Source organism: Ictalurus punctatus, chromosome 13, assembly GCF_001660625.3.
Source record: "Ictalurus punctatus breed USDA103 chromosome 13, Coco_2.0, whole genome shotgun sequence".
Lineage (NCBI taxonomy): Eukaryota > Metazoa > Chordata > Actinopteri > Siluriformes > Ictaluridae > Ictalurus > Ictalurus punctatus.
The window spans coordinates 11,892,765-11,920,528 of record NC_030428.2 but is presented as its reverse complement, the minus strand read 5'-3'; the positions used below and the strand labels follow the sequence as shown (position 1 = coordinate 11,920,528).

General features: G+C 38.4%; 2 protein-coding genes across 5 annotated transcripts; one reads left to right on the top strand and one right to left on the bottom strand.

Annotated features, from left to right (window-relative positions):
* The first annotated feature begins 169 nt into the window (after positions 1 to 169).
* On the top strand, positions 170 to 9,440 carry papss2b (3'-phosphoadenosine 5'-phosphosulfate synthase 2b). 2 transcript variants are annotated; one of them, XM_017483039.3, is made up of 13 exons: positions 182 to 328; positions 422 to 527; positions 3,249 to 3,363; positions 3,498 to 3,733; positions 3,852 to 3,990; positions 4,083 to 4,201; positions 4,581 to 4,694; positions 4,960 to 5,071; positions 5,276 to 5,481; positions 5,605 to 5,740; positions 7,036 to 7,304; positions 7,430 to 7,659; positions 7,790 to 9,440. In XM_017483039.3, the coding sequence occupies exons 2-13, from the start codon at positions 438 to 440 to the stop codon at positions 7,926 to 7,928; spliced, it is 1,905 nt and encodes a 634-aa protein (XP_017338528.1). In that variant the 5' UTR covers positions 182 to 328; positions 422 to 437; the 3' UTR covers positions 7,929 to 9,440. The 2 variants fall into 2 exon arrangements, with proteins under 2 accessions (XP_017338529.1, XP_017338528.1); XM_017483040.3 differs by lacking the exon at positions 422 to 527 and having other exon boundaries at positions 170 to 328.
* On the bottom strand, positions 8,355 to 27,192 carry atad1b (ATPase family AAA domain containing 1b). 3 transcript variants are annotated; one of them, XM_017483043.3, is made up of 11 exons: positions 27,122 to 27,192; positions 26,867 to 26,954; positions 21,250 to 21,437; positions 20,382 to 20,480; positions 18,984 to 19,104; positions 18,666 to 18,866; positions 18,264 to 18,370; positions 18,028 to 18,117; positions 17,877 to 17,927; positions 17,667 to 17,794; positions 8,355 to 11,196 (listed from the first exon to the last, which is right to left on the bottom strand). In XM_017483043.3, exons 3-11 carry the CDS (start codon positions 21,424 to 21,426, stop codon positions 11,076 to 11,078), a joined length of 1,095 nt encoding a protein of 364 aa, XP_017338532.1. In that variant the 5' UTR covers positions 21,427 to 21,437; positions 26,867 to 26,954; positions 27,122 to 27,192; the 3' UTR covers positions 8,355 to 11,075. The 3 variants fall into 3 exon arrangements, with proteins under 3 accessions (XP_017338532.1, XP_017338533.1, XP_053541356.1); XM_017483044.3 differs by having other exon boundaries at positions 27,167 to 27,185; XM_053685381.1 differs by lacking the exons at positions 26,867 to 26,954; positions 27,122 to 27,192 and adding an exon at positions 23,182 to 23,313.
* Between the last annotated feature and the right edge of the window lie 572 nt (positions 27,193 to 27,764).

Genomic DNA, 27,764 nt, shown 5'->3' with positions numbered 1-27,764 from the left:
TTCTTCTCCAGAGCGAAATTCTCAGTCATCTTCGAGTCATAGACCACGCCCCCTTTCGAATAACAACCAATCACACCGCGAAATGGAGAAGAGTATGTAAATATCGGCGTGGGCCACGCCCCCCTCGTGGCTGCTCTGAGTTGTGATACGCTTGAGGAGGAATTTCAGGAAGAAAGTTGTATGTGCTACGTGTCCAAGAGCTTTTTTCTCTCCTCCGCTCGCTGCTATTTAACTCGTCCTCCGATCTTCATTGACTTCACACTACACTGGACCTGAAACGCAACGATCGAGCGGTGGCACCATGTCTGAGACCAAAAAGCAGAAAACGGTGAGCGCAAAGTCAGGAGCCATAAACCTTTGTTGTTTTTAAAGTTTTGATTGATTATGTATTTAAAAACCGCACTCGTGCTGTAAATCTCAGGTCAATAAGACTGAACATGATACATGGAGGAAAGAGACTGTCCATTAAAAGTTTCTGCTCAGCAGAACTGGACACAAGTGAGTCAGAGTCAGCTGTAGCGTTTCCGGTCAGTTTCTGGTCACTTTTGCACTTTTATAATGTATAAATTTGTATCTGGGCTGCTTTGGACGCAGACGAGATTAAATGTCTAAATCTTTTGGACAGTGTCATATATATATATATATATATATATATATATATATATATATATATATATATATATATATATATATATATATATATATTAAGATGTAGACGTTAGTGTGGGGTCCGAGTCGAGACCGAGTCCTTTACCAAACGAGGTCGAGTCGGACTCAAGACCGAGTCCTTAATGTCCGAGTCCAGAAAGTCATTAAACTTAAAAAAAATATATATTTGAAATTGCAATTATAAACCCAACACAGCTGTTAAATGAACATGTTAACTTTCACAAACCAATGGCAACATAAATGTGACAAAAAATACCACTATTACATCTTTCCACTGCTTTTTAATATCTTTATTTCATGTCATCAGCACCTCAACTAGTGTCCTATCAAAAAAATGGTTTCAAAGAAAACAAAAGGGATTATAGAGGTATATTAAGAACCTTTATTTTATTATAAGTGTATGAAACTACATATTAACTTGTTTTGTTATTGGATCACACTATATTGTGTCCCCCAGGGTCTCAATGATTTGATGCGTCTCCCCCACAGTTATATAGTGTGAGAGAGAGTGTGAGAGAGAGTGTGTGAGAGAGTGTGTGAGAGAGTGTGTGAGAGAGTGTGTGAGAGAGTGTGTGAGAGAGAGTGTGAGAGAGAGAGTGTGAGAGAGTGTGAGAGAGAGAGAGTGTTAGAGAGAGAGAGAGAGAGAGGGAGAGAGAGAGAGAATGAGAATGAAAGAGTACAGAGTACAGTTACATTTAGCTGCATGTCATAACAGCAAGCTTTACACTTTATCACTGCTTTTAATCTGTCTATGAATGACAACAAACTCATTTCTGAACACGGCTCGGTCGATAGGTCGATCAGTAGTATTCAAGTAAGAAATACTACAGAAATTGAATAAAGCAATTAAATGTCAAATAAAATAGACTTCACTGTGTGACATATACAGTGATTCTTTTTAAATTTACTGACGTTATTCAGTCAAATGAGTGAGTGGGTGATTTTCTCTTCGTCTTTTGTTGATTGATTAACATTAATGATACAGACTCAATATACTGTATTGACACACCTCTGATTTTTCCCTCAACTGTTTATATTCACTTAAGACATAACCGACCGTGTTTGCATGAATACTCGGTCAGACCTGCATTTTGACATTATGTTTGTGTATTTATTTGACCGTCAACGCGTAATAAGCCGCTAAAGAGAACTCAATTCGGTATTCACACGATGAGGTGGCTTTCGGTGCGTGCGGTTCAAATGTGTGCGCACAGAAAGCACCCTGGTCAGACAGGGAGACATTCCTGAATTTATTCATATCTTAATTTTATGTTGTAATTTATTTGATATCTTTCTTTTCATGTTACACATGATGGACAAAATACTGTGGAAAAAATACACTGAAAAATCCAAAATGAGTCCAAAATGTCCTAGTCCTTGTCAAGTTCGATTACAAATTTACTAGAGTGCATGACAAGTCCGAGTTTGTTCATAATCCGACTCGAGTCCAAGTCCGAGATTGAATATCCCAACTCTAGTAGATGTACTACCATTAATGGACAAATGATTTTTTGCTGTCAGAGTTATGCTCAGGTTTATTTCTGTTTACATAGATCAGTTTTTATAATTTAGTCGTGTTAAAATGGGATTTGTTTTCAGGATTAAGCACCTTGTATAAGTTACTAATAACTTTTCCTCTCCTGCCTCGTTTTTAGAAACTTCTTTGTACATCCATAATTATGTGATGCATCTTTATTTCTGTCCTTTGTTTTTTCTCAGTCACTATATTGGGGGAATGTTAAAATCACTGTGATCAACTGTCTCTCTTATTTATGTTTTACCAGCATCATCTTAGAAATTCCCTGTCAGAGGTCAGATTGTATCTGTTAGACATTCCATCGCTCTGCTGAAAATCTGCCTAACCACCTTACATCTACGCGTATGAATCAGTTGCAGTCAGGGTTCTTTATGAAAAGACAACTTTTACTGTGGCAGAAAAAGTAGCTCACTGTTTATGCAAGTCAAAAGAGGCCCTGATGTACATTGGACCTGCTAGGGTGGGTGAACGGCTGAGAGAAGTGTGGCTGTGTTCCAGCCCAGCCACCTCTCCTCTCTCCACTGGCCTGCATGAATAGTGCTGTTTGTTTCCCCAAGTCCACCCCTCCCTCTTAAGGCGCGCTCTCTCTCTCTCTCTCTCTCTCTCTCTCTCTCTCTCTCTCTCTCTCTCTCTCTCTCTCTCTCTCTCTCTCTCTCGCTCTCTTTCTCTTTCTTTTTCCTTTTCTTTTTCTTTTTAACATTCAGACACTAAATGAGATGCCGGTGAAATGAAGCACCCAGCTTTTAGGTGATTCAAAATTCAGGAGTATAGCTGCTACCTCCTGTACTATTAAGCAATTCCTTATGGTTATATAAAAGTGTAGCAGTTGTGGAGCTAAGTTCACGTGACAAAGTCTTGTACTCTGTTCAAGAAAGACTAAAGAACCTTTAACCTCATGAAGTTAGTAACTAATTAAATTCTTTGGTTTACATTAAAGTTATAGAATTTAACTTCAGAGCAAAAACCTTTCACCCCCAGGTAATGTTGGATACAGTTAATCGTTTATCCTTTGATGATTGTGCAATTTTACCGGGCTTTTTAGGCTTGCCAAAGGGCAACCAATGTTGTATACCAGGCACACCATGTGAGCAGGAGCAAAAGAGGCCAAATCGTGGGAACCAGAGGTGGTTTTCGAGGTTGCACTGTGTGGCTAACAGGTTTGATTTCTACATAGTCATTCAGAATAAATCCCTTTCTCAATGTGTCTTTATGCTTAAATCCAGTTCAAATTCATTATAATGTCTAGATTAAAAAACCCACACTCAGTAAGATGTTTATCATCTCCATCCAGGGCTGTCTGGTGCAGGGAAGACTACAATTGGTTTTGCTCTAGAGGAGTACCTAGTTTCCCATGGCATTCCGTGCTATTCTCTTGATGGTGACAACATTCGTCATGGTCTGAACAAGAATCTGGGTTTCACTACAACAGACAGAGAAGAGAACATCCGCCGTGTTGCAGAGGTGGCCAAGCTGTTTGCTGATGCCGGCTTGGTTTGCATCACTAGCTTCATCTCTCCTTTTGCAAAGGTATGGTGCAGCTAAATATGAAAGTATTCAGTGCATATGCCGCTCAATAAATGTCTACCAAAATTGCACCCAATATTCAAGATCAACATTGCTTTATGTTTTGCTATGATGCCCAAAGGACCGAAATGAAGCAAGGAAAGTTCACGAGGTTTCGAACCTGAAGTTCTTTGAGGTGTTCGTGAATGCGCCACTGGAGGTGTGCGAGAGCAGGGATGTCAAAGGGCTTTATAAAAAGGCCCGTGCTGGAGAGATTAAAGGTACACATTGATCAGACTTTGTCGCATATAATTGGAATGTAAATATGTGGTCAGATGTTCTTAACGCTTACACTGGTTCTATTACTTCTTAGGCTTCACAGGGATTGACTCTGAGTACGAGAAACCAGATTCCCCAGAGCTTATACTGAAGACAGGAGAGCTCACGGTGAATGAGTGCATTCAGCAAGTGGTGGATCTGCTTAAAGAACAGGTGAGGAGTGAATGTTCTGGAAAATTGTAAAATATCCTGAGCAGGGCAGAGTAACCAGTTTTGCAGCTACAGATATTTTTTAACAGGCTTTCAGTGGTTTTCAATAGACTGAGGTGTGGCTTCTGTTTGGTTGGAATGAAAACCTGCACCCACACCGACACTTTCCGGATAAGATTGGACACCCCTGTCCTAAGTAGCTTGAACAGTGCTGGGTCAAATGCCAGCCCTGAATCATAAGCAATTTCACAAATGCTCAGACTTTTGGTCCCCTCTGTATATGGTTTTAAAGAGACAGAACCGGTATTAGTAGAGTTTGTCATTTTTGTTTCCAGGGCAGTATTAGGATTTAGGAGATGACAATAATGGTCTTTGCTTGCAGGGAATCGTGCCCATTGGTCTGACAGAGGAGGTCAATGAGCTGTTTGTCCCTGAAAACAAGATGGATTTGTTGCGGAGTGATGCCAACATACTTCCTACTGTAAACATCACCAAGGTAAAGCAGTACTAACCTGTGCATAATATATTCCTAAGTGAAGCTTGTTGAAGTGTTTAAATGAAGAGACTTAAATTGCTACACTAACATGACGTCCTTTGATGACTTTCAAACTGTCATTATATCCTGAGATGACTCATTTTATTCCAAGTCATATAGGTTGTAACTGTTCTTGGGATGAATTGCAATTCAGTGTAATTACAGTTATGAAATAAATTTTAAGCAACAAAACAGTAATCTGAATTGTGGTTTCTGTGTGCATTAGTTGGATCTTCAGTGGGTTCAAGTATTGGCAGAAGGCTGGGCTACTCCTCTGAAAGGCTTTATGAGGGAAAGGGAGTTCCTGCAGGTCCTTCACTTTGGCAGTCTACTTGATGGTAAAGACATTCAGCAACAACAGAGATTACTATCTTTTAACATCAATACTGCGATTCAGTTACAGAAAAACTCTGTTGTGTCCATAACTGTAATACACAACAATGAGAGAGAGAGAGAGAGAGAGAGAGAGATCAGATTTCCTCTTTTTACCCAATCTTTGTTCCAGTATGAGTAGTAATATGCTACTTCTTGTTCACTTCTAGGTGGCACCATCAACCTTTCTATACCAATTGTCCTACCAGTGTCCAAGGAAGACAAAGACCGGTTGGATGGTTGTGCTGCTTTTGCCTTGGAGTATAAGGGTCGAAGAGTGGCCATAATGAGGAACCCTGAGTTTTATGGGCACCGTAAGGAGGAACGCTGTGCCAGACAGTGGGGCACCACATGTCCCCAGCACCCTTACATCAAGGTCGAGGAAACTCATAAACACTCCTATCATACTTCATAATTATGCCATTCCATCTTATATTGCTTTCAACTGTTTTGTAGCAGTTCTTTTTCTTCAAGTTTTACAACCTGGCTTCCTTCTTAGATGGTTATGGAAAGTGGTGATTGGTTGGCTGGTGGAGATTTGGAGGTGTTGGAGCGAATCAAATGGAATGATGGTTTAGACCAATACCGTCTCACACCGAAGGAGCTCAAACGAAAGTTTAAGGGAATGGGAGCAGGTAATACAAAAGGTTCTTTTACACAAGAGTTTAATCTGGTTTCTTCTAGATTCCACACAGTTTTAGTCAGGATTGGGTTACCATCATTATACAGTACATAAATAATGAATTCTAACTGTAGGTTCTCTCTCTCTCTCTCTCTCTCTCTTTTTTTTATTTATTTTTTTTAAAATAGCGATTTTAATAAGATTAACATTAAGATTAAGTAGTATTATTATTGCAATTACACAAGACTCTGATGCAGAATTCATACAAAGTGGAATCCTGTGTTAAAAATTTGTTTAAATATTCAAAAGAATGCAATAACATACATGATACTACAATAACCGTAAGGCGTAGTGGTCACCATTTACGAATAGCCTTGGGACAAAGGTACAGCTCTAAACTCTGCACTATTTGTACTGGAGATTTACAGTGCAGAGGTGTGTAAATGTAGCTTGTAACCTTAGACATAGTCAGATAGTAACTTAGAGATATTATAAAGCATAATGTGTTACCACTTTGTCATGAGACATTTTGTGTGTGTGTGTGTGTGTGTGTGTGTGTGTGTGTGTGTGTGTGTGTTGGGGGGTGTGGCTAGATAAGTCTATTATATGCTTCAGATTGTGAAAATGTTTCTATGTTTTGGTACTTTTGGACATTTTGACTCTATTGACTATGAGATTTGATGGTCAAGCTGCAATATAGTCAGTTTAGAGTGGCTTAGAAATTCTTTGACATAGTTTGGCTGTTTGGTAGTGTCCCTGGAGATTTTTTAACGTCCCACCGACTCCTGTTCACCATTTATATACAGTTCGTTGAACATGGAATCTTCAGGTGTTTGAATGCTAGAGATTACATGAAACACACTTCCATTCAAATTGAGCTGTCTTAATGGCAATAGGATATTCATCTATAAATAGAATTATTCCTAAATATATACTTTTTTTTTTCTTTTGTAGCTAGATAATAGCTGGTGTTACCAGGCCAATATTCTTCTGGAGCAGCTTGAAAAATGAAACTATTCATTAGACCTTCTCACATTCCACACTAGTGGTTACTCGTGTACTGTTCTTTGGACAAAAGGGCTGCAACCTTATATCAGCTATGCAATACTTCCTGTTTGTACACTGTAAATAAACTATAAGCTTTTATCATTTCCCTCTTGCAGTAAACATTTCAGGAGGTTCAGGATGATCTCAGAACATCTGTGTGTCTCCCAGATTTGTTAGAATGTATGTTACAGTGCTGTTGGATGAATTGTGGTGTTCAACATGAAGATCTCACAAAGTAAACCATGTGTTCCTTTCTCGCAGATGCAGTCTTTGCCTTCCAGCTGCGAAACCCAGTGCACAACGGCCATGCGCTCCTGATGCAGGACACCAGGAAGAAGCTGCTCGCGCGTGGCTACAAAAAGCCTGTGCTGCTGTTGCACCCGCTGGGAGGCTGGACCAAAGACGACGACGTGCCGCTGGACTGGCGCATGAAGCAGCATGCTGCTGTTCTTGAGGATGGTGTGCTAGATCCTACCAGCACCATTGTAGCCATCTTCCCCTCGCCCATGATGTATGCTGGACCCACAGAGGTAAGATCACTATGGCTAGCAGCTAATGCTGAGACAAGATTTATTGGACACCTGCTTAAGAGTCTGATTACACTCTCTGATATCAGTTGAAGACCTTTCAAGTGTGTGAATGTGTATCCCTACAGGTACAATGGCACTGCAGGGCCAGAATGATAGCCGGTTCCAACTTTTACATTGTGGGCCGTGACCCAGCGGGCATGCCCCACCCAGAGACTAAAGAGGACCTATATGAGCCCTCACATGGTGGCAAAGTGCTGACCATGGCACCAGGCCTCACTTCTGTTGAAATCGTTCCATTCAGAGTTGCTGCTTACAATAAAGTGAAGAAAGCAATGGACTTCTATGACAAAGACAGGTTAGGGGCTTTTGAATTAAATTAATGGTTTTGAATTTTGAAAACCTGAACGTCAGAAATAGACATTGCAAAAGAGATATTACTCTTAATGGAAACATTACTAAAACTATGGCATACTGATATTTTTCAGGCACAGTGACTTTGACTTCATCTCTGGAACCAAAATGAGGAAACTGGCTTGCAGTGGGGAGAATCCTCCAGATGGTTTCATGGCACCCAAGGCATGGAAGGTCCTCACCGAGTATTATGGCTCCCTCCAAAAAAATTAACATAAGGCAGTAAAATCATAAATGGCAACAGCTAATCGCTATCCATTCGGGTTTATATATAAATTATAGGGTCCAATATATTTATAATGCAAGTCCTCTTAACTAAAAAAAAAAGTTTGTATTTGTACAATATTTAAAACACATTATTTTAAATACATGTTTGTGTCGATTTTATAAAGCAAATTGTGTATGGTTTGTGTCAGCATTTCATGCAGTGGACCATTACCTAGGAAGTTTTTCACCATAGTATTTTGTAATCATGTTATATTAATTGACACCGCAAGATTAAAAAAAAATTACATTTGTCATTTACATTTTATTAAATGTAAATCTATTTAGTGTTTTGATTCTAATCTTAATCAAAGCATTACACTGCAGCATAATGCTTAATGAAAGCAGATTGAACTCCTTCAAAAATGTAATGTACCTCAAAAAACAATGTGAACTACTCAAATTAACATTGTTTTTATACGTCCATTTTGTCATGTGCCTGCAATTGTTGATCCATATTCAAGATTAACCTGTACATGTAAAGAAAACTGATTATGGAATCACCACACTTGGAGGATGTTCACATTTTTTGTTTTAAGTGCACCTAGTATAGTTTTTCAGATATTACCTTTCATGTAGTGTGTTATGTAGCTGTTTGTTATGGTAGTGGGCGTTTCCTTTTTGGACACCCACCGACAGCGGTAGACCAATCACAACAGACTTGGACATCTGACCAATCAGAGCAGAGTATGCTCTCTGAAAGGAGGAGTTTAGAATGAATCTTTTTGAATGGATCATTGAATGAGTCGTTTTTGACACTGGGGGGGAAAAAGGTAATGCTGCAGTTTTAATTATGAGCACATTAAAGTGTTTTTTGACCTCGGATTCATGTAAATTTATTGTACGAGACCTTTAAAACAAAATGAGGCACGTTAAAAACCATAATAGCTGCACTTTAATGGGTGAACGTTCTGCCTTTGTGAATCATACATCAAATACATTAAATTAAATTATTTTACATTTATTATTTCAATTTACATTTTAATACATTGAGTGATTCCATTTTTCCCCCTCTACTTGATATGGAAAAATGTCATTAATTAAAACTATTTAATTTATTTGAGGTATGTTTCATGAAATGAGCATGTTTAGCTATTAAACAAAAATTGTGCGTCATACCTGTGATTTGTTTATTTGCTATGACGTAAAAAAAGCTTGGTGAACATCCTCTACGTGTGGCTACTCCATATTATTTTGTCGGGGGTTTTATGCAAATCTAACTCAAAATGATGTCCAAGTCTAAGGATATTCAGAGTGCTTTAGGATCCATGTGAAGGACAAAACAATAGAGGAAAAAAATGTTTATTGGCTTGTCTTGATAAAGTAACAACCTTAACTTATTTATTACACTACAGTAAATGAATAGTTTAAATGGTACCTTTTATTCATACTTGTATGTACTCTTCTCTGATTGTTTTCATCATGGTTAATACTACCAATAAAATCCAGTAGTACACAAAACATTTGTTTTCCAGTGTGTGTGTCCAAACTGTTGCTCAGCATTGTTTTAATAACAGAAAATTGAAAAGATTGAGATACAGTGTTTACTAAGAAATATATACATACTATAAGAGCTGTACTGATTGCTCATGGTGTTTATCTTAACTTCCATTCTACTTTTCTTCCTCTTTGCAGAAAACATTTTCAGAACACACACACACACACACACACACACACACACACACACACACACACACACACACACACACACACACACACACACACACACACACACACACACACACACACACACACACACACACACACACACACACACACACACACACACACACACACACACACACACACACACACACACACACACAGAGAGAGAGAAGACATCCGAACATTTTTTTTTTCATAGGACGGATAGATTAATTAACATGGGGGGGAAAAATGTAGGAAATACAAGCTTGGAAATAATAAATGTAACATTAAAATAACAGTTTGTACAACCCTATTTATCGCTACAGGAAATACCACATTACACATCACAACAGCTTACATACCCGTTAGGTCATTGTCAGGTTTTTGTGATGTTAAAAAATAAAATAAATAAATCATGTCCGATATTTTTACACCTTTACAGTGACACAGCAACCAACATAATACAAGTGGAAAAACAAAAATGTTTTAGGAAGAAAAATTAAAAACCTACAATAACCTAGTACAAGTGTCCACACCCTTTTATAATGGAGCAGGTGGCTGTACTCGGAGTTAACCAATCCCATTCAGTGACTCAGATTTTCTTGACATCATCTTGGTTTCATCTGACTGCTGAAACCATGTATACAATGTGCTTAGAAAGTATGTACGGGATGTCATTGTTAAAATGTATCAATCAGTATGAATGTACTACGAAACACCAGGAAGGCCATCACCAACGAGTGTAGAAAATGGGGCAGCACAGTGACAACCGAGAACAGGCTCCTAAATGATGAGACCAAGTTAGAACTTTCTGGCCATAATTCATAATACCTACAGAGAAGCATGGTGGCGGCTGCATCTATTTTTGGCATAAAAACCTGCAGGCCTCCGGTTGGACAACTGAAGGAAAATTTCACCTTCCTGCACACTAATGACTCAAAGCACAAAAGTTAACAAAGAAATGGCTTTAGAAGGAAATTTATTGGTTGCTAGATCACATTTTTAAACAACACAAAAACATGCTAATTTTAACAGGGGTGTGTACACTTATATAATCCACTCTATCTGTAAATATACTTCCCTAAATGAACCAAGAAGTAGAAATACAAGGGAATCCTCTTCCCTTCCTTATCCGTTATTTTTTTACTGTCTGAAATTAATTATGGCCTAGGTTCTTTATATACACGTTGCCTGTACAATTATATAAATATTCTCCTAAAACACCATGCAGCAAGTGCTTAGCAAAGCGAATACCTAAAAGGCATAGAATATGATGTGGCAAAAACAGAGCAAAAAAAGACATGTTGCAAAGAGAAAATTGATGGGACCAAATATGCTGTTTCAAGAGCACCTTCTTAGGCAAACCATATTATATGATAAACATTTTAAACTTACAAAATTTATTATGATCTTCTGGGGAATAATTTACCCTGGCCGGTAGTATCAGGATCAGTCCAGAGCTGTATCCAGCAGCACACTTGCTATTCCTGCCGTTTTGGACTTTTTCATCTTTTCACTGGCTTTTTGCAGGTCAGTCTGCTGGATGGGTCGGATGTAGTCGTCTTCTGACCTGTACAGACAGACAGGCTGGTTAAAACCCCCCCCACTATTTTCACCACATGGGGCAAAAACATCATTGCAGTTAAACAGAAATTAATGAGCACAGATAAGCTACAATGAGTTGTAACTCGTGCTCTAATGCGGCATAATTACATTTTTGTGGTAAATAAAACAGGTCTGCTTTCTGCATTGTTCAGCATGACATTTGAAAATACTGGATCTCCCGAGTGTGCGCACACCCTGACACAACAAAGTGAACGGTATTTAAGGTAATGTCAACAGCACAAAGAAGTAATAATAGCAGTAAGCTTTTCCAGATTAAACATAACCCTGTCATATACGTGCTTGACTCAGCAAAAGAAACGCCCCCTTTTCAGGAGACTGAAAGTTTTTTTTTTTTTTTCTCAATACAATGTTTTTCATGCTTGTTCAATGAACCATAAACAACTATTGCACATGTTACAATGTGTAACAGTCCTTAAGACACAAAGTTTACAGGTGGTAGGTGATTAGGGTCACAGTTACAATAACTTAGGACACTAAAGAGACCTTTCTACTGACTCTGAAAAACACCAGAAGAAAGATGCCTAGGGTTCCTGCTCACCTGTGTGAACATGCCACAGGCCTGCTGCAGGGAGGCATGAGGACTGCAGATGTGTCCAGAGCAATAAACTGCAATGTCTGTAATGTAAGACGCCTAAGACGGTGCTACAGGGAGACAGGAAGGACAGCTGATCGTCCTTGCAGTGGAAAATTATATGTAATCATGTGTCCCCCCCAGACGCAATGGAGAACTTGTAAATGCCTTGGTGGAAGAGTGGAGAAACATCTCACAGCAAGACCTGACAAATCTGGTGCAGTCCATGAGGATGAGAAGAACTATAGTACTTAAAGCTGTTAGAGGACACACCACATACTGACTTTAATATTGACCCCCCCCCTCCCCCTCCTTTGTTCAGGGACTCATTATTCCATTTCGGTTTGTCAAATGTCTGAAACCTGTTCAGTTTATGTCTTAGTTGTGGAATCTTTTTATGATAATACAAATATTTACACATGTTAAGAAATTTGCTGGAAATAAAAGCAGTTGAATGTGTATACACACACACACACACAAAATATACTACAGGTCAGAGAGTCATTTTACCATTATGACAACACCACAAACAACGGTTGTCTATATTACAAAGATTGTGGAACAATGTGGAAGATTTAAAGTTTATTGTGAGAGTGCATGTATAACTGACCCATGGGAGAAACATAAGTGTTAAGATAAGCCACTACATGTTTAGAATAAATCGTAAAGGACAATAAAAATAAGTATCGGTTTCTCTTAAAATGATCACCTATGACAATTTATTTTAGCACCGTTATATTAATGGAGGACACAACTTTCTTCTACAAAATGTCATGAAATTCATTACCTGCTAAAAATAAATAAATACATAAATAAATACATAAATAAATGCACTTCTTAAATTATTTTACTTCCTGAGAAGTGGATCATGTGTGTCATTTTCTTAACAAAGTCGACACTATGTTGTTATTTATCAGAGTAAAAGCAGTGCACACAATAGTATGGTGATAAAGTTATAGAATTTGTCTTCTTAAAATAAAAAAAAAGGCTTCAAGCATTAAAAGGCATTATCCCAGACCCCACTTACAGAGAAGATCCTGGAGAATTTCCCCCCACAGGAGAGATGTTTTGCATTTCAACAGCAGCATGCACCATTTTCCAGGAAGGGGGGAGAAAAAAAAAAAAAACCCACACTGGATATCTGGCATATGTCAAGGCAGAACATACTATGTAGTTATTACATTTACCCAAAAACAAGAGTGGCATATTACCTACATTTCTGGCCTGGGCTACTTCAGGATACACAGCAGGAAGATTTAATAACTCGTTCTTATACAAATGAACTCTTAATTTCTCTATCAATCTCTCCAACTCTCAATAGTATTGCGAAATCTTCTAGACACACGTCTGTTAAGCAATGCTGGTGGAGGACATCAATTATTATGACAATCTTGCAGGGTATAAACAATTGCTGTAAAAATTACAGAGATGCGCATGTCTTCATGACGTGCACATGGTCATCGAAGTTTCATGCATACCAAGTACACCTCTTTAATTCACAATGATTACTTTGACCTTTATTATAATTGCTTGTTGTACCATATATAGATGCACAAGTTCTGCTTGATCATTAATACTTTCACCTTTTCACAGCCTTTATAATACAAAAAATAGGCCTAAATAATACCATGCCTGCTTTTCAAACTCTGTACATCAATACTCTATAAAAGAAAGACCGCATTGAGCAAGTAGCAAAACCCAAATACAATTCCTTGTTCATTTTAATCAAAAGCCTTGCATATGGTAACTCCATACTTGTGCAGAATATTGTTACTGAAAATGACGCCAGAGGTGTTGCCAGGTGTAAAAGCAGGTCAGCTAAAAGCAACTGGTCACATTAGACCAGTAACAATTATATCCAAGGTCAACACAGGTCATAGCGCTAAAGTGAAATTATACATTGAAATCGCAGCTCAAAATGACACTGCAACAACTAAATCACTTCTTTATAAACCATTCTTTCTATGGCTTTTGGTATATTCCTGAATAGTTTATTAGCTAAACTGCACACAGCCTTTAATCACAGATAAAAACACAAGTGATCGTTTGCTGAACTGTTCTGTCCCTGATGAGTGCGTTATGTCTCCAACATTCCCCAGTGTTTTGATCTCCTTTCCTGTATTGTCTTTGTATGTTGCTTTGATCTCTGCCAATGTCGCTATGGGCTATGGAAATACGGTTGAAGATATGAACAATTATTCATATCACTTGGTCCTTTATTTATTGAGGAACAGGATCCAATATTTCATATCTGTGAGCGGCAAAAGTATGTGAACCTCTAGGATTAGGGGTTTTCAATCAATGGGATGACAATCAGGCTGAAGTGAGCCTGATTCAGGATCAAGTGAGTTTTATTTAAAGAACAGGGAGCTATCAAAGTCTGATCTTTGTGTAGCATGGCATGAACAAATTCACAGATTTCTGAGGACTTCTGATTTGTTGATGGTGATCAGGCTGGAAAAGGTTACAAACCATCTCTAAAGAGTTTGGACTCCACCAATCCACAGTCAGACAGACAGTTACAAATGGAGGAAATTCAAGACCATTGTTACCCTCACCAGGAGTGTTCGACCAACAAAGATGGTAAACTTGAAGTAAACACAAATCAGATTAAGACATGTGGAGTATTCCTGTTTTAGTCACATTATCGGAGTGCATTACAGACACGTACACACCTCAATCACACTAACGTTCTGTGGGAGTTTTCACCGAATTTGGCGACAGGACACACACACACACACACGGCAGTGCTCACCCGTTTGACGGCAAACAAGAGAGCACGCCTGCGTCTGAAACCACGTACATTTACAATTAATCATTTAGCAGATGTTTTATCTAAAGCAACTTACAAATGAGGAAATACAAGCGTACTTGCCTGCTATATAGTAGGCGAAATACATGCATCTCAGCTACTATATAGTGCTGTGCTGTTAATCGAACTATGTTCTATAACATGTAACACAGGAACATGAAAGGAGTATTCTAAAAGCAACTCGTAAACACCTTAATCACAATATTGTCTTATTCAGAATAAGGTGAATAATTAGATTATTGCTGTCCATGTAAACGTAGTCAATGGCTAAAGTTAATGTTCATGAGTCCACCATAAGGAGAACAATGGTGTGCATGGCAGGGCTGCAAGGAGAAAGTCACTGCTTTCCAAAAACAACTTGGCTGCCCCTTCTCCAGTTTGCTAAAGAGCACATGGACAATCCAAAAGACTTTTGGAAACATGCTTTGTGGACAGATAATTCCAAAATAGAACATTTTGGTTTAAATGAGAAGCGTTATGTTTGGAGAAAGGAAAACACTGCATTCCAGCATAAGAACCTTATTCCATCTGTGAAACATGTTAGTGGTAGTATCATGATTTGGGCCTGTTTTGCTGCATCTGAGCCTGGACATCATGCCATCGTTGGTGGAACAATAAATTCTGAATTATACCAGCGAATTCTAAAGAAAAATGTCCATGAACTGAATCTCAAGAGAAAATGGGTGATGCAGCAAGACAACGACCCTAAGCACACAAGTCATTCTAGCAAAGAATGGTTAAAGAAGAATAAAGTTAATGTTTTGGAATGTCCAAGTCAAAGTGCTGACCTTAAAATATTGTGGAAGCACCTGAAGCAAGTAGTTCATGTGAGGAAACCCACCAACATCCCAGAGTTGAAGCTGTTCTCTAATGAGGAATGGGTTAAAATTCCTCCAAGCCAATGCGCAGGACTGATCTACTTTTAGGACTTGTGTGAAAACCTGATGATGTTTTAAGTTATATTTATGCAGAAATTCTAAAAGGGTTAACAAAATTTCAAGCACCTAGACAACGTCAACTCATTTTAATATTGTCAGTGGTAACGTGCCATTAAATAATGTTAACGTCTTGTTATCAGCTGGATTTCCACCAGTGGCGGCTGGTAGTTTTTACATTAGAGGAAGCACAGGTGTGTGTTACTGACGTATATAATATCTAGTGCCAGCTCATCGCAGGGACAATTTGGAAATGCTAATCGGTCTATAACGTATGCCTGTGGACTGGGGGAGGAAACCGATGTACCCGGAGGAAACCTCCGAAGCACAAGGAGAACATCCAAACTCCATGTACACAGGGCAGAGGTGGGATTTGAACCGCCAATTCTGATGGTTGAAAATATAAAAGGAAAACTTGAATGTTTTAACAAAGATTTAAAGTGATTAGTGTTTTTGTGAAATACAAAATTCCGACAATAAACTGTGTGTTTGTGACCATACGATACCATTCTATTCACTGTGTATTCTGGCAGGATTTTTGAGCAAGAGATCCTCTCTCGACATTTATAGACATTGGTATGATTGTTATTTCTTATACACCAATGATTACTTTCTGCTGAATTTTAATTACTTCTCTTAATTATCCTTAGACACCATACTGTCAGAGAGATTATGTTTTCATAAGGGCATTTTGACCTCATTTTGACCAAAACTCTCTTGGCAGGTGTAAGATGATGCATAAATGTAAAAAGATGCCTCCTTTGAAATTTAAAGAAACAAATTGAAAGAAAAAAAAGGAGCTGAAGGGACAGACAGGCAGAAGACATGGACTGCGTCCGAAATCACGTACTACCCTACTACACAGTAGGCGAAAAGCAGTCCAGAGGGGTAGCATGTCCAAATTCTCAGTAGGTGAAAAGTACCCAGATGGCATACTGCTTCCAGCTAGATTTTGCAGTATGGAACCGATGGACAATGCGTGATTCAAAAAAATCCCATAATGCAACGAGACTGGTACAGACGAGCTCAGAGAAAAAATTGAGAAAGACAGTGCGTCTGTGCTTTTTAATCATTAAATCTTGATTAAATAGGACTTGCTTAACAATACCCGAATAAACTGTTAACTTGTTGAAGGTTTAAACAAAAAAACAGTTGTCACAGCTTTTGAAACATTTTTTGTGATCTCCATCATGCCTTAGCCAGGCAAGCTAATGGCAACAAATTTACCTCAGTCTGTTAACCCCGCCCACATTACATTACTAATTTAGTTAACTTTCCTGATGCGCATTTTGCCGTTAGTGCAGTTGCTTTAATCTGGTGGTCACTAAGATTTTTGCGCTTATGACGTCAAAGGTCACATGACAATGCCAACATGGCGGATGTAGTATGTCCGGGACTGTATTCATACTACACACACACACACTCACACACACACACACGTACTGATTAGTACGTACCGTTTCAACGGCCGTGCGGTAGGTACGGTCACAGTATGCGATTTTGGACGTGGCCATGCACTTCCACTAGTCACATCACTAGTTTTTCTGACTGAATAGTAAACTGACTGAGGTCAGCTTGACCTCATTTTTATACTACCATTTTTATATACTACATTTTTAATACTACTCGGCATTTTTATACTACCATGTAAAAACTTCTTAATTACTTTACAACTGTCGCACCTCTCTGGAAGAATCTGCATTCATTATGTTAAATTTTTCCTTATGTCATCTACATGTATTTTTTTTTTATTTGTCATTTATCTCTATTTTTGTCCGTACCTTGGTTATTTTTAATTGAATAACGTTGTATTTCTGAGCAATTCAACATAAAACCGTTCTTCCACTGAATGAACTCTGATGAGCATTCTCTGTGACACATACACAGTTTTGCAATGTGTATATCAAAATGGCATTGATAAACACTCTTGATTTTGTAACTCACTTTTGATACTATAAAAATAGCCCGGAGTATAGAACTTTACGCAAGACACCTACACAAATAACCGTTAGCTAAACACAAACACACACACACACACACACACTCTTATATAAACAAGATATAACTACTTAAACTAGAAACTTTTCCAGGTTTACCTGTCCTCAGCATGCACAAAGTCCCGTACACAGAAGAGAGCTGCATCTCGACACATCTCTTTGAGGTCACTTCCTGAGAAGCCATCTGTGCCCTTTGCTATTTCACGCAGGTCCACGCCACGCTCAATCTTCAGAATTGGAAAATGGTCAGTGCATATATTTTCAGCACACCATCCAGACCCATGTTCAATCTCCGCATTTAACACTTACATTCTCATTCTCCAGGATGAGCTTCAGTATCAATTCTCTCTGATTGACATTCTGCATGGGGGAAAAAAACAGCTAATGAATACAGCAGTGTGCCAGAATTAATTCGATTAAAACGGAAACCTGTTCATATTGGAAGTGTGCTGACACTTACAGGCTGATTAATGTGGAATCTAGTGGGCATTCTGCGAAGTATCGCCGAGTCCAGATCCTGAGGGCGGTTGGTGGCACCCATAATTATAACCTGAACAAAGGAAAACCAGTCTTAATTATAACATCTTGTAATCAATTTATCCTTTGTTTAAAGACCTGCAGAGCCTGTTTAATTTATTACCTCAGATATATTAAAGCAAACTACTCCACATCAATGCATACACATGCTCACTGTACCTGGCATTTGTAATCCGTGTCTAGTCCGTCCCATAAGCTCATGAACTGAGCCTTCATCATGGCAGTAGCCTCGTGGTCCGAACTGGATCGGCTTCTTAAAAAGGAGTCTACAGAAGAAAAGGAAGTAAGGTTTATTCTCAGGTTTAACGTGTATTGTACTACTCGAGTGATTTGTACATGCCAGTCTCTTAGTACTGTCTAAGTGTCTAAGGTCCAGGCAGCCTAATGATGATGGCTTTATTTACTAATCACTTTTCAAAAATCCAGCCAACGTGTGATATGTATGCACTTTGATTTTCCTCAAAGTGATACCCAGAAAATGAATTGCAGATGACATTGTCTAGATCTAAAATCTTAAAATACTGAAACCCATGATGGTTAATTCTACATGCATGTGCTCACCAATTTCATCAATGAAGATGATGGAGGGCTGGAGTTTGATGGCCAGTGAGAAGACAGCTGCGGCCAGTTTCTGGGACTCGCCGTACCATTTATCCGTCAGAGTGGAGGGCTGCAGGTTTATGAACCGGAAACCGGCCTCTTTGGCTGTAGCTTTGGCTATCAGAGTTTTTCCACAGCCCGGAGGACCGTAGAGTAGCACTCCTGGTAACGACAGAACAATCTGATGACACAGTTTTCAGCACTGTCTCATGGTTGCTACATGACAGTTGTTTGTAATTATGCACCATGACAATCAAACAGTTTCACCCATGTCCTGACCTTTGGGAGGCTGAAGCAGCTTTGACCTTTCAAACAGATGACTTTTCTGGATGGGTAGAATGATTGAGTCCTTCAACTCGGTTATGACGTCATCTAGGCCAGCTATATCACGCCATGTAATCTGAGAACACGTCACGATTTTATAAAAACAATTCTCTTCAATGCATGTTACATTTGGTCTGTCTAAATCATTAGCTAATGACCTAATCATAATTATTTACGATAATTGGGATTATCTGAGGTAATCACGATTAATACTTACCGTCAGCTTCAGAATTATTGGCGCTCATGCTAAAGATGAGTTTAAAATAGGGGGGGGGGGGGGGGGGGCTATGAAAAAATGTCTGCCATTAATTAGCTGAATCTCACACTGAAAACATGACAGGAATCTTTAACTAAAGACCCTCCAGGGTCCTCAGTCCTCTCTCCTCTTCAGCTGGTCTCAAAGGCTTTCAATGGGCTTTAGATCAGGGGACTGGGCTGGCCATGCTAGGAGCTCCATCCTGTGGTCCGTGAAATATTGATTTGGATGTACATTTTAAGGCATTGCCCTGCTGGAACAGCCAACTACAATCCAATTGTAGCTTTTCTTGTGAGCCACCCAGATTTTCATTTAAAATATCCTGGCATGTAATAAGAGGTCATGTATCCTAATAAGGTTCTCAGGACGATTGGAAAAACAGTCCCACAACAGCAGAGATCCTCCACCACACTTAACAGAGAGGATTTTTTTTTCTGTATAGCCATCCTTCTTCTTTTTTTTTTTAAAACAGCAAATACATCATTTGGCAATAGTTTATTGCCAAAAAGCTCCAACCATACAACCCCATTCTGTAGAGTCTAGCAATCTCCAAGGGCTTATTTTGGTGGTTAGATTAAAGAAAAGGCTTCCTTCTTGCAGGTCTTCCAAACAGTTTGTTGGCATGCAGCTGGCATCTAGTAGATCTGGAGATGTGATGACTTCATGAATATGATCATTGTATGTTGCAAATTGTTTCATACTTTGCAATTTTTTAATACTTAACAGATAGATACCGTGGGTGATATTGCAAAAAAAAAAAAAAAAAATCAACTGGCAAATTCACCACAGAAGCTACAGCTAGAAGTTAGGATCTGATTACGAAAATAAGTTACTACTTGTGCAATGTTTTTAATTGCAGTTTAAAAGGAAATCAGAAATCTAATTTAATTTGCTTATATGTTCAATCATTGCTAAACAGTGGTGTGAGTGCATTATTACATTATTATACTATTGTTAAGCTTATCAGACAATCAGAACGAGGATCACAATTATCATCAGCCAAGACAGGGCTACTTAGAGGACTTGATCCAAACATCAGGCCACAAACTGTGGAATAAAAACACAAGTTTAAGCCTGAAGCTAAACAGCATCCTTACTTGCATACTTAATGGGTCCACCAGATGGGCTGCAATGCTCATCTCATACTCAGACAGCTTAATGTTCTGTACTCCAATCTGCTTCATGAGTTTCTCTGCCTGAAAGGAAGCAGGAATGTTTAACTTATCAAATTAAGTCATTTTACCAAATCCATATAATCTACAATTATGTTGCTAATATGCAATATCAGTAGGACATGTAATACTTATATGTAGCAAACAATTTTAATTAGGGCTGCAAAATAACAGTTGATTATTCATGTGTACTAATTGACAAATATACATAAAAATGCTTTTTTTTTTGTTCAATATCATGTACTGCTTCTAAACATGAAAACTTGTATGTTGCAAATGAAATCATTCAATCAGTTTTATAAACTGCGTAAGCGTGTTGGATCAGCGCTGTGTGCTGCCCCCAACAGCTTCACTACTGTATTATATCCTACCCAGGAACAGAGGCCTATGTGGTCTTACATTATAACACATTTCTATGGTCAGATCTAAATGTGATGATTGAGTTCCTGTAACAACATGCCTCTTACGAGTAGTTCTAGCTAAAACATAAATGATAGGTTGACATTAGTACACCAATTCTAATACGTTAATCGTTCACACTACCAATTAACTCGCACAAATCTTTATGGCAGACACTCCACCCCTGCTTTGTTATATTAATCCATGGTAGCTTGGACTGCCTATATAGCAATGACCCGTAATTAGTTATGTCAAATAAATCACTGCAGCTCTAATTTGTATAATAATATCACACGGAACTAATCCTACCAGTTGCAGATAAATGAAAACCCTTTAAAATGGTCTGATGAGATCAAATCAAAGAAAAAACAAAATGAATTTGGGTTTTATTTACCTGCTTCTGTGCTTCAACTTTTTGTTTTCTTGTTGGATCAATAGCGTCCACCATCCACTTTATTGTAAAGTAGGTGACGGCACCAAATATTGTAAGGCGGAAAAGTAAACCGATAACCTCATTGCGACCCAAGGGACGGGTGATATTGTCTGCTGGAATCTCCTTCCACACCATCATTACATAAGTGCCTGTGGAGTCATAAAAAAAAAAAAAAAAAAAAAAAAGGCCAGAGAGTAAAGTACACAGAACACACCTGCATTCACAAACATGGGTGGCTCCCAAATGTAATTCTAAATGTAAAATGGTAGAGAATATGGTGCATGATTAACAAAGGACTTGGTTGAACAAAACATTTAAGACAAGAATAATGAGTATGAGAACAGGATGAACATGTGTGGTAATGTTTTCCTGGTAGCACGACTTCTCTGACAAGATTCCAATCATTCTGTGCATTTCTCCTATTAATAGAATGTTTAATTTCCTATTCTTGTTATTCGATGTTTAAAAGAGGAGAGAACATGAGCCAACTAAAACAGTGATTTTATAATGCAGAGCGGTTATTTAAAATGAGGAAAAAAAAGTGCATCTGTGCACAGCACGGTTTCTAGCTAGAAACGGCAAAAACACAATACCGTAATTTCCAGACTATAAGGCGCTACTTTTTTCCACACGCTTTGAACACTGCGGCTTAAACAATGACTACGTTTACATGGACAGCAGTAATCTAATTATTGACCTTACTCTGAGTAAGATAATAATGTGATTAAGGTGTTTACATGAGTCGCTTTTAGAATACTCCTGTCATGTTCCAGTTTTACATGTTATAGAACATTACATTAACAGCCCACGTCATTACGTCACGGCGCCACGCCGTCAGACGTCCCTCCAGAATTTCACGTATCAACATACAGTTGGTCTTCGTTATGGTACCGTATACAGTTTTGGGTGTTTTTATTTATTTTTTTACGAACGCTTTAAGTGTGGTTAATTATTTGTCATGCTGTACGTGCTAATATACAACTGCTTGAAGCCGTGGGCTGTGTCCCAAATCACGTAGTTACCGTCTATATAGTGGCCGAGATACATGTATTTTTCCCCATTACAGGCCTATAGTAGGAAAGTATGCGATTTGGGACACGGCCGAACTCTCTCGTTCGCCGTAAAACGTAAAACTGCCATGTGTGATCGTGTCCTGTCACAAAATGTGGTGAAAACTCCCACACGACGTTCATAATGTGATTACGGTGCTTACATGTCACTACTACACGTCCATAATGCGACTAAAACAGGAGTACTCCACCTGACTTAATTAGATTATTGCTTACTTCGATTATGACCTTAATTAGATAAAGGTAAGTAAAAATTGCTGTTTACATGGTATTTTCTTAGAGTATGGTCTTAATCAGATTAAGAGTGGATTATTGTTGTCCATGTAAACGCAGCTACTGATGCGGCTAATTTATGGATTTTTACGGACTAACGAGCTTCATGCCGCTGAAACATTTAGCCTCGTCACATCGGACCAATGAAATTACCGAACAGGTCACACTGGACCAATGAAACTGTTCGAATTAAATCAAATGCACTCACACTAAATTCTTCAGATCAGTCATTTTGCGCTTCATGCACACCCCCTCATCATGGAAAACACACGAAAAAATGCACATGATGCAGCTTTCAAGTTAAAGGTGATCGATCTGGCTGTCGAAGAAGGGAATAGCATGCGAAGAGCAACTTTTGCTCAAGTCTGCCAGTGGATCCTAACAGCGTGGAGCAGTGTCAAAAAATCTACTATCACCAGCGGGTTTCGAAAGGCTGGACTGCTGCGTGATGAAGAGGACAGCACAAGCTCAAGGGCGAATTTGCCTCGAGACGCAAGTGACATTGAGAGCGACAATGAAAGAGAGACTGAGGAAGTGTGTGACGAAGTACCGGTAATTCTGAGGCTGTTCAATTCCGACACTGAAGAAGATGACTTTAGTGGTTTTAGTGCGCAGGAGGAAGATGAAGATAGCGATCAATGACTTTTCCTGGTAGGCAACTGTATTTTTTATTTTTTTAACCAGCTGTGTTACAGGCACTGTTCGGAAAAAAAGCATTTATGGTACGTATTTAATTAAAAGTAAAAAAAAAATCTTTCTGTAACATCTTTCTGTATAAATATCTCATGTTACAACGTGGACACCTGCGGCTTATAGACAAGTGCGGCCTAAATATGTACAAAATTTTTTTTCTTTTTAAAGTTAGTGGGTGCGGCTTATATTCAGGTGCGCTCAATAGTCTGAAAATTACGGTACTCATAATATTCAAATATTTCACATTGATTCAAAAAATAATTGTTACATGTGCAAACAAAGAACTCATGCTATTTTTCTTTTATATACTGATGGGATGAGGTCAATTTTAATATTCCAACAAGGACATCACCTATTATTCTGTGGATTGTGCATTTACTGTGGAGCTCGAAAGTTTGTAAAACCTTTGGAATCTTCCACATAAATATGACCACAAACATCACCAGGTTTTCTAGTTTTCAGGTTTTCATTCATCAGATTCACTGGATTAAGAGAACCCAGTTAAACAAATGACACAAAAATATTATACTTGGTCATTTATTTATTGAGGAAAATGATCCAGTATTGCATATCTGTGAGTGGCAAAAGTATGTGAACCTTGGATTTCAGTATCTGGTGTGACCCGCTTGTGCAGCAATAACTGCAGCTAAACATTTCCAGTAACTGTAGATTGGCTTGGAGGAATTTCAGCCCATTCCTCAGTACAGAACAGCTTCAACTCTGGGATGTTGGTGGGCTTCCTCACATGAACTGATAGCTTCAGGTCTTTCCACAACATTTCTATTGGATTACGGTCAGCACTTTGACTTGGCCATTCCAAAACATTAACTTTATTTCTTCTTTAACCGTTCATTTTCTTTTAGAAACTCTGGTATAATTCAGAATTCATTGTTCGATAAATGATGGGAAGACGTCCTGGCCCAGATGCAGCAAAACAGGGCCAAACTATGATATTACAACCAGCATGGTTCACAGATGGAATAAGGTTCTTATGCAGGAATGCAGTGTTTTTCCTTCTCCAAACATAACACAAACCTTCTCATTTAAACCAAAAAGTCCTATTTTAGAAGACTCAAATGTCCAAAAAGCATGTTTCCAAAAGCCTTTTGGCTTGTCCACATGATCTTTAGCAAACTGCAGAAGGTCAGAAATGTTGTTTTTGGAGTGAATTTTGCCTTGCAACCCTGCCATACACACCACTGCTGTTCAGTGGTCTCCTGATAGTGGACTCGTGAACAAGGGTATTATCATTAACGAAGACTTGCACAAAAACTGTGAAAAAACATTTCCGTTAACCGAAATAAAAATGTGAGTTTACAAAAAAAAAAAACCCGAAACCTAAACTGCAACTACAACGTCTACCTGCAATAAGAACAAAAACTAAACAGAATTTCCGAAAATAAAATAAAATAAAATAATATTTTAATATTTTAAATGTTGTGTGGTCAGACTTAAGAACAGGGGTTGAACAGAGTGGATCCATCAATGTTGCTGAATCATAAATTATCAGTAGACACCATTTCTAATGTTGAAATTAATAGGTATTGGGATTTTTTTTGCATGCTCTTACTGTGATATTAAAAACTAAAACAACACAAACTAAAAGTAATGATTTTCTGAAAATAAATACATGAATAATTAAATCAAAACTATTTATAAACCATTAAAACTAACTGGAAAAAAAAAACAGATTGAAAACCAAGATACAAAATGAAAAACATAAAAACTAGCATTATTTATAAAACTATAATAACCCTGCTCATTAATTTTAACATTAGCCTATGTGAGAGTGGCCTTTAGTTGCTCAGAAGTTACCCTGCGTTCCTTTGTGACCTTGTGGACTACTACACGTTTTTCCTCTTGGAGTGATCTTTGTGAGTGTAACAATGGTCTTGGATTTCCTCCATTTGTACACAATCTGTCTGACTGTGGATTGGTGGAGTCTAAACTCTTTAGAGATGGTTTTGTATTCTTTTCCAGCCTGATGAGCATCAACAACTCTTTTACTGAAGTCCTCAGTAATCTCCTTTGTTCATGCCATGACACACTTCCACAAAAATGTGCTGTGAAGATCAGACTTTGATAGATCTCTGTTCTTTAAATAAAACATGGTGCTCACTCACACCTGAACGTCATCCCATTGATTAAAAACACCTAACTCTAATTTCACCTTCAAATTAACTGCTAATCCTAGCGGTTCACATACTTTTGCCACTCACAGATGTGAAATATTGGATCGTGTTCCTCAATAAATAAGTAATCAAGTATAATATTTGTCTCATTTGTTTAATTGGGTTCTCTTTGTCTACTTTTAGGGCTTGTGTGAAAATCTGCTGATGTTTTAGGAAGTATTTTCTATATATCTGCATAAATACTATATTCTAATTTACAAACTTTCAAGCACCACTGTCACACATTATTAAAATAACAGAGGTATCATTTGACACCAAGTATGATTAGTCTCACTGAGAAACCCTGACCTAAAACAATGTGTTGCTTTGACTTTAAGGGCACAGACACTTTTAGTATATTCATTAAAAAAGCACCATATAATCAGGCCAGGTATTACAAGATTGGATTGAAAAAAATGAGAGAGTTAGTCATTAATTCATACTTTAGCGAGTGCTGCTTTCTATAGACACAATCCTCCAGAATCGCTTTAATGTTTTAAGACTAAGAAAGCACTTTTCCCCCTGCAGAACATTGTGCACTATTGTCCTATGGATCCATGCATTAATAAGTGAAACCAACTTTAAGTTTCCCTTTATAGCTGGAAAAAGGATAGATACAATCAACAAGGAACACCAATAGCAAACAATGGAGTGAATTTGCAAATACTGCTTTAATAAGTAAACATGGCTTTATTCGTCTGGCTACATTAAAAGCTTAACAAGCCGCTCGAAATATGATACACACACATCCCTTAAGTACATACGGTGCTTGTGTGTGTGTGTGTGTGTGTGTGTGTGTGAGAGAGAGAGAGAGAGAGAGAGAGAGAGACAGACAGAAGATCCTGTGTTACTCTCCAAGGCTCAGTGTGTCTTCACATGTAAACTGATGTTTCGTGAAACGACGTTACAGCTCGTCTGTGCTGTAATGACAGTGAGGTGGACTAGCTCGCCAGCTAACCGCTCATATAGCCTGATAGCTGTAACGTTAATGTCAGTGGTCGCTTCAAAACGTTTCTATTTCTCTCAATTTCTAACAAAATATCGCTCACTCAAGCTAAATCTGTTTGCACAGGGCATGGTGTTTTTGTTGTTGTGAGGCAAGTCATTCTGCTGAGTAAAGCTGGACACAAAGCTAATGTCATTTAGCTCAAAAGTGAAAGCGTCGCTTTTCCCCGTTAGCGTTGACCTTTTCTTGGCACAGCATTAAAATATACACGTAAACAGATTACTTCATGAATCAGACATCAGATGAGTAAATGCCACACGCGAAGCTGGTTTATGACTTTGAAAAATGTATACTTGCAAATTTGTTTAACTTAAAATAAAAATTTGTTCCGTTTACTACACTGGGGTGAACTGTAACACACTCACCTCGCCGAGTCGCAAATTCTTCCGCGTTTACTTCTTCGGTGGATTTAATGAGCGGTTGTAAACCAGCTGAATAGGTGCACAGCGCCCCCTACGGTGATAAAGCGTAAACAGGATACAGGCCAAATGGAATGTATGTATGATGAACAGTTACAGGTTACTCATTATGTCTTTTTTATTTTTTTATTTATAGATTTCCTATGGTGAATCGATGTATTTAGTAAATCTAACGCAATAAAACAAAAACAAACACAGAACCTGGTTCGTTCTCTGAGAAAGGCGCAAAGAAATGGCTCCTTTTACCGGTGTGGCGCCTTCAGTCAGCCGCCGGGTTACTCAGATGATGTCATCGTCCGGTTTGTACTGCGCATGCGCGGGCTGCTGGGCACCGCATGGCCAGTTAAAGAGCTGGGATGGAGCAGTTTTCTGTCAGGGCATGCAGTTGGAGTGCTGTCATGTAGCGACACAATAATATTAACATACACAAAACACGATGTGAAGAAAACGAATGATCAGAAACACTCTGTGCATGCGTTTTACATTTAAGATATGTGATGGACACAGTTATTAAACAGCTGTACAGTTTTCATTTATAAAACACACATTCACATTAAAGGTGCTGTTCAGAAAATCCGGAATTTATTTTTGACTAAAACGTCAAGGCAAGGAAATCATTGTTTAAATAATTGATAGTTAATTGAACATATGCATATTTTGTGTAAGCCAAAAGTGAGAAAACTGACAATAAAGTGGACAGTTAAAATGAACAGTAGGATGCCCTCTTTCCTATTTTATTTATTTGTGATATACAGATATCACCTTTGTATGATGATTAGTGCTGAATGATCTGGCAGATGGCGCTAAAGAATAACGCTTCGTCTTTTTTTAAAAAAAAAAAAGA